Source organism: Tupaia chinensis, unplaced genomic scaffold (assembly GCF_000334495.1).
Source record: "Tupaia chinensis unplaced genomic scaffold, TupChi_1.0 Scaffold000002_1, whole genome shotgun sequence".
In the NCBI taxonomy this organism is placed as follows: domain Eukaryota; kingdom Metazoa; phylum Chordata; class Mammalia; order Scandentia; family Tupaiidae; genus Tupaia; species Tupaia belangeri.
In genome coordinates this window covers 5,710,257-5,718,113 of record NW_006159428.1, presented here as the reverse complement: position 1 = coordinate 5,718,113, position 7,857 = coordinate 5,710,257, and the positions used below count along the sequence as shown (strand labels likewise).

At 38.5% G+C, this 7,857-nt stretch overlaps 1 protein-coding gene across 4 annotated transcripts in view; it reads left to right on the top strand.

The window, feature by feature from the left end:
- STAU2 (staufen double-stranded RNA binding protein 2) overlaps nucleotides 1-7,857 on the top strand; it is a 375,847-nt gene that overhangs the window by 240,067 nt on the left and 127,923 nt on the right. For 3 of the 4 annotated variants that reach the window (XM_014589776.2, XM_014589796.2, XM_014589754.2), the window contains one exon: nucleotides 5,816-5,929. The exons of the other annotated variant lie outside the window; for it this stretch is intronic. In XM_014589776.2, the coding sequence (XP_014445262.1) occupies nucleotides 5,816-5,929 (114 nt within the window). The remainder of the gene's footprint in view (nucleotides 1-5,815; nucleotides 5,930-7,857) is intronic. 4 annotated transcript variants of the gene reach the window in all.

The following is a 7,857-nucleotide window of genomic DNA, read 5'->3' as shown; positions in this document are numbered from 1 at the left end:
AACTGTGCCCCTCGGCTCCTCCAGGTCTCTGCTCTTCCTAAGCAGTAGCTCCCATGGCATCGCCGCCTCCCGCTGTGAGGTAGACTCCACTGGTAACCCACAGGAGGGGTATAGTCAAACGTGTTTTCTTGACGTGGTGATTGTGTTCTGTATCCCATATGAATGCAGGGACCTTTATCTTTCCTTAATGATCTAAGGAGCAATCTTCTTTAAACACTGGACTTTTTCAAACCCTCCTTATTTTTGCAGTTAACCAGTTCCCTGCTGAGATCAGTAAAATATTTACTAGTCTTGCAACATCAAGAAGCTTCAGCCCTGCAGGAATTGGTTTGATTCAACTTTTTTTCGGAGATAGGGCTAAGGAATTTAAATTTTCAGTGGAATGGTCCCTTATATTTTCAAATGGGTATGAACATTTTCATGTACCTAACTTTTTATGTGAATTATTTTAAGACTTATAGGTTATTTTTTCTCAAATTATGTGAACAGTTGAACTGATTTGTGCCTCTATTCAGGAAAAAGCAATTTTTACATTGGCTAGGTCAGTGTCAGAATGTACACGTATAGTGTCTCCTCTGGGCTTATGAGGTTACAAATCAAAATAGAGAATACTTTTTAAAATGAAAGTTACTTGAATTTGTTTCTCATTGTCTAGTATGAGTTTTGATACATATAAGAAGGAATATTTTTAAAAATTACTATAGAGTTGTAAATTTCAAAGGAAGCCATGTGTAATTGACATTGAAATTTATCTCACCTTTTAGTGGAATATTTTTGTAAATTAATGAGAAAGAAACAAAACATCAGTTTATAGTAATTGATGGTGTGATAAAACCAGAAAAAGTGCTACAGCATTATAAAAATAAAGATAGGTTGCTTACAGTTTAGATTACCAAAGAGAGCAAAATGATTTATAAACAATAAATCTTAAAATAAATGTAGGGTGATGACTTGTAATCTTCTAAAATTATCTTGATTTACTTTTCTTTCATGAAAATGAAGATCCTATGATATCATATGTTAGAATTTAAAATTTTTTTTTATTCATGATAGAGAGCACATATGCATGCCCTTGGGAAAGAGGAGAGGCAAGAACTCTCTTAACAGTGCCTAATTATTCCTTTGTCCCCTTCCTTTGGTCCTTCAGCCTGTCAGGACCTTTCCTCGGCCTGTTCCAAGTCAGCTGGGTTGGGGATCCAAACCCATATCTGGCCATGTGGCTTCCAGTACTGCGGTCCAGTCTGCTAATGACCGTGCCATCTAGGCTGGGCTGTATATTAGAATTTTCAGGGGCATATCTGTAGACTTACTCTGTTCAAGCAGAAAGATTTTTCTGAATGAGCAAATTCTGAAGATTTTTGCATTACAGAACATAATGGAATTTTATTGGTATTGCTATTTCAACATAATGTTCTAAGATTCCTGGCTCTTACGACTGCTTTGAATCATAGGATACATCAGCATATTGTTATTTTTTGTTTAAATTCAAAATTTGATCCTCAAGCAATAGTTTTATATATCATTTACATATTTTTTCCCTAGCTTATTAGAGAGAGATTTTTTTCTGCTGGGCACGTGCACTCGCTAGAGAGACAGAAATACAGAAGGCAAGAAATCACCCCCCTAGGGGAGATGGCCACACTGTAATCCCTTCTCCTCCATTTTTCTCTTGGAATTTTGGGCACACATGCACACATGCCAGACGTGAATTTTAAGCCACCAGTCCAGGACTCGAACTGTGATCGACTACATGGGAGTCCAGCAATGTAACTGCTACACCATCTGGTGGTCCCAAACATGAAATGATTTTATATTTCTACAGTCAGTGCTTTTTCTATGCTCTGTCTAGTCTCTTATGTGTGTTCCTTTGTGGTATCTTTGGCACATCCCAAAGTTTTCTGGTCTTTTGTTTTTTAAAAAAATCTAGTCCAATTCAGAGCCAGGGTCAGGAGGATTGCTACATGCTAAAACTCTCAAAATAAATCTCTTTCCCCATCCCTTCCCCTTCCCTCTTGTGTGCTTGTTCTCCCTCTGTCTCTCTCTCTCATAAGAAAAATCTAGTCCAGTTCAGTGTAAAACTCAAGTTCATATCCTTCCATTGCAAGCTTCCATTTAAGCTTAAAAGACTTAAAAGAGTGCTATGGTTTAGATAATGATGTACCCCTAAGAGTTCATGTATTCCTAATGTAATGACATTGAAAGGCTGTGAGACCTTTAAGAGGAAGACCTGCCTTCATTGTGAGTGGACACCTTGTCAAAGATTGACATGTGAGTCAGTGAACTGAGTGAGGAAGACTTGCCTTCAAGGTGGGTAGGCACCATCCAGTTATCTGCGAGTGTGGGAGGGACAAACAGGAAGTGGAGAAGTCTATTTTCCCCTTCTCTCTCCGTCTTTCTCTTTCTCTTTCTCTTTCTTCCCATATACCTGCTGACCTGCCTGGTTCTCTTGGTCACATTTTGACTCAGCACTAGAGGCTGGCCAGATGCTGGCCATTTGGACTTTCTAGCAGCCAGACTTATGAGCCAAGTAAAACCTTGTTTGTTATAAATCACCCAGTCTCAGGTATTTCTGTTTAGCAATACAGTAATGGACTAAGTCAAGGCGGCAAAGTGTAGATTGATTTCTTTCTTTTCACCTCTCATTTTGGCATCTTTCACTATTTGTGTTTGGTGTCATGGGGGATGGATCTGGTTCTGAGACACAATCCTCTACCCTTTTCCTGTTTTATGGCCTTAGTCTTCTGGTCTTAGGAATGTTGGAGGAGGGGTAGGGTAAGGAAAGGTGCTGGTTTCATCCACTGTTGGTGGCCTGGATAATGTGATCTATCAGTATATTCCGAGCATCCAAGTGCCCAGTTAGGAATGACTGTGGAGCTGTGTGTTGCACTTAGCATTCCTGTATCAGTTAAATATGTAGATTAATATGGAATATATGTAGGATGCATAGTATTTTATTAAGGGCATATAGGGGATCGTATACAGTTAGGAGAAAAGTTAAATCCCAGTAATGCTATCGAGTCATTGATGGAAACGAAGATTCTAGCTTGTCTCTTTGACAATTCTTTGGAATTGTCTAGTCCTTTTTCTGCCCTTTCTGATTTTAAATTCCCTAGGAGAAAGAATAAAGCTGCAGTTAGTAGGCTGACATAAAAGTGTGTTTGCTGTCGCTCTGTATTTTTAGAGGGTGTCATGTCTTTTATTGAGACTTTCAGTTGGTGTTGAAATGTTGATTATATTTTGTTAACTTTAAAAGAGCATATTTTACAACAGCAGTATATCAGACATATTTTAACAGTGCCATAAATGGTTGTGAACTGGACCTATTATAATGTCACCATTTATTGGCTTTGCCTAAATCTGTGAAGTGACAAGTTTCGTTTCCCCCATCATACTTCGCTAGCACATAGGAAGCCCCATTTCTACATCCTTGAACTCATGTACATTGACTAGGCTTTTAATTTGCTCAGTAAGTATAGCACAGCGAATTGAAACTGTTGTCAAATCTTTTTCCCCAGGTTAACTTGGAAAAAATATTTTTATAACATGATCTTAATGGTGCTTTGGAAAAATCTTTTTTAAATTAATTAATTTATTTATTCATTCATTTCTTCATTTTAATTTGCCGACAGAGAGAGAGAGAAAGAGAGAGAGAGAGGAAAGTGAGAAAGCAAGCCACCAGGTCCAGGACTTGAACCATGGTTGGCCATGTGGGAGTGTCCAGCACCTTAACCATCACGTCACATGGAAAAATCTTTTATACTGACTTGATTTGAGCTTTAAACTGCTCTTACAGATTTCTAAGAAGAAGTTTCCCTACTCCAGAGAAAATGATGGCCATTCTTAACAACCATACTGGTTTTAAGAAGTTGAGTTATTGGGACCAGCAGGTCATGTGGTGGTTGAGGTGCTGGACTCCCATGTGGTTGACTGCTGTTGTAGTCTCAGGCCCGGCGACTTGAAACTTCCCAAGAGGAGAATGGAGGAGAAGGGATTGCAGTGTGGCCATTTTCTCTGGGGGGTGATTTCTCACTTTCTGTCTCTCTTTCTCTCCAGCAAGCATATGCACCCTATAGTAAAAATCTCTTAAAGAAAAAGAAGGTGAATTATTAAACCATTAGGCTAGGACTCATACTGTTGTCATTTTAATCAGATTTTTATTATACATGATAAACTAAATATGGAACATATTCTTGGGGACCAGCAGGTGGTGTAGTGGTTAAAGTGCTGGACCTCCATGTAGTTTACTGTGGTTTGAGTCCTAGACTCAACAGTTTGAAACTCACACCAGGTGTGTGTGTGTGTGTGTGTGTGTGTGCATGCACAAGGTCCCAAGAGGAGAATGGAGGAGAAGGTATTGCAGTGTGGCCGCAAATCCTGCAGGGTGATTTTTCACTTACTGCCTTTCTCTCTGGCAAGCACACACACTCTATAGCAAAAATCTCTCAAAAGTAAATAAATAACTGTATTGGGGCATCAGAAAAGTCATGAAATATTTTTATGCAAAAATGTATAACTTTCCCAGTGACCCAGTATATGAATATTATACAGCATTAGAACAAAACATCAGACAAAAAATTAGTATGTGTTTTAATTTTCTTCCTTATAAATTTTAAGGTTTTTCACCCAAACTTTTACCCTAAAAATACATACATTTAACAAATGGAGCAAGTTATATCTAATAAACCCAACTTGCCCTCTAATGTAATTAGTAGGAATTGCATTCCATTCTATTGGCATGCATTCACCAACTTTCACAAAAGAAATGCTCTTTATTCTTTTATTAGTCTAAAATTAAAAATACGCTGAAGAAAGTTTTTGAAAGTAGATAAATGGAAGGATGGACATTTTTTAAATAGGAAGATAGATCCCCCTACCTTTGAGTTGGAGTGTCTTACATGTGGTTTTAATAACAATTGTATTTAACTACATGAAAAATAATATTGTGGCAACTTTATTTTGGTCTACACATTACAAATCATTTCAGTTTAATTCAATTTGATTGCAATGTCAAAATTTCAAACAGAACATGATATGATGATAGATGTATTCAACCGAGGTTTCATAGGGACTGTAAATGTAGAAATAGAGGAATGTCACTGCCAATTACGTGGCAACCACATACACAAAGTCAAAGATGAGAGAAAATTTAGGTTGACAAAGTTTTATTAGAATCAAATGAACTTTCACTTAGGCTTACACGTGAGTTCTTTATGCATTATGCATTTTGAAAAGTTAGATCTTAAAGATAGGTGTAGCATTTAAATGTGAATTTTTTTAAGGTCTTGCCATAGGACATGTGGACTTGCCAGAGAAAGACAGAAAGATAGAGGGAAAGTGAGATATCATCCCACAGGGTGATACCTCATCACAATCCCTTCTCCATTTTCCACATCACACCATAATCCCTTCTCCATTTCCCACCTGGGATTTTTGGGCACAGATGCACACATGCCAGAGTGATTTTTCAAGTCACCAGGTCTGGGACTTAAACTGTGGTCAGCCATGTGGGAATCCAGCACCTTAATCACCACACCTTCTGCTGGCTCCAAATGTGAATTTTTCTATTAGCTATAATGTGAAACACTTTGTATAGCACTTTTCTAAACTTCCTTAAAGTCCTCAGGAGATTTAAGATGGAATTAATAGATTTTTCCATAGACAATAGAGGGTTCCAATAAGATTTAAGCTACTTGAATGTGTTCTGCATACATTATTTGAAATTTTCTTAAAGTCTCGACCCTTTGAAAAAGGACCTATTGCATCAGGCTCCCTCTTTAAAAATGGCGTTCAGCAGATTGCGTGTGTTCTGTTATAGGTTCACTACTGTGATAGACAAAGTGGCAGAGAGTGTGTGACCTGTCTGACATTAGCCCCTGTGCAGATGACTTTCCATGCTATTGGAAGCTCCATTGAAGCCAGCCATGACCAGGTATAATATGCCACTGCCGTTTTGCTGTCTTACAGCCCAGCTAAGAAATCGGAGGCCACCAAAATGGAAGCTATGTGCACACGTACAGCTTTGCTTTCCGTAGTCCATTCTTCACGAGCACCATTTTCTAGACTTGAAAAATTGAAATTATTTGTATTCAGAAACTGATATCTTGTAAGACTGAAGTTATTTTAGGACTTGTTTCTAGTTCATTGTCAATTTAAACATAGAAGCAAGAGAAAAATCATTGCCCTACAAATTATTTTTTGCTTTTTAAACAAATTTGTCCGAGTGCATGTGTGCTCACTAGATAGAGACACAGAGGGGGAGGGAGAGGAAGAGAGAGAAAGAGAAAGCAAGAAAGGCACTTCCCCACGGGTCATGGTCATACCACAATCCCTTCTCTATCTCACTCTCCTTTTGAGATTTTGAGCACACATGCACACATGCCCAGCGAATCTTTCAAACTACAAGGTCTGAGACTCAAACCTCACAGTTAACAATGTGGCTTCCGGCTGCCTTAACCACCAGGCTGGGGGCCATTTGTATCTTTAATATTTATATATACGAGGGAGGATTAACAAGACAGTGTAGATAACACTGGAGTCTCACCATCATAACTCATTTGGTTCTGGGAAAGAGAGTTTTTATTATAGATTGTATATACAATAAATGTATGAACTTTCATAACAATCAACTTAGTCCCATAACTGAGGATATTGTTGAAATGAAGTTCCAGTGGTGTTGCTTTTACTTTTAAACTTTTATTTCTGAAATGAAGTAGAAAAATCTGAAGAGTATACTGTTTATTAATGAACAAATTCCTTTGATTATTCACACAGCAGCTTGTGAATACATACCGTTTATAAGATAATACATATTTTCAGTTAAGCTAATCATCACATTAAACTAAATGAATGATCAGGCCATAGAATTTCAAGCTCAGAGTCAGGGGAAGGAGACATGTACAGTTTACTCTATGACTAACCAGCTAAGATTTTAAAATTAACCATTTATGTATGGAAAATTCATAACTCACTTTCACATTGAATTTTCAATAAATTTTAGGACTTCTAATATTTTTAATCTGTCTAATCATCTCCCCCCCCCATTTATCTGAGTAATGCTTCTTGCATGGAGAAAATAAAAGCACATTAGAGTTTATCTTTTCAGACTGAAGGTTTATCACTGTCCAACTCCAGTAAGAGCTATGGAAATGTTCTCATGGGCATACCTCTCTAGCTCACCATATCCGTGACATTGTGTGTTTCTAGTCATCAGTTGTTGGATGGCGGGAAGGCTTTTTGATATCCAGGAAAAAGCAGTTAACTAACGGATGATCAGCAAAATCTAAGTTTTAGGAACAAACTAGGGCATCAGTCAGTTGCAGCTGCCTGGGTGGACTCTATCACCTGCTTGTTTCTGTTTCCTGGAATGTTAAATGAGGGTGTTGAGTTAGATGACTTACAAGGTCCGTGCCACTGATCCTACAGCTGATCTTCCTGCAGTTCCTAGTTGAATGAACCCACCCAAAACTAAACAGTTATAGCAGGTTGACTGGAAAGCAGCTTAGAGATCACACCAACTTCTCAGGCTCTCGCTCTGATGTCCGCCCTAGCTGCAGAAGAGAGTGCAACAGGAATCTGAGGGGCACGCCTTAAATGAGCTTACAGAAAGTGGTATGTTTCCTTGTGTAAAACGGTGTTCTAGCTACCTGCCAGATGCTAAGAACACATGTGAGTCAGCATTTCTGCTCCAGTGGAGCCTACGGCCTAGCAACTTCGCACTTAGGGACACTGGGCAAGCATAGCCACCTCTGTATCTGGCTATCCCTGTGTCCAGTCATGGCAGAAACAAATGACAAGAGCGACATGGGATACAAACCCTGCAAAGGTCTTTCCTGAGGGTGAGTAAAGAAGTGAAAGAGT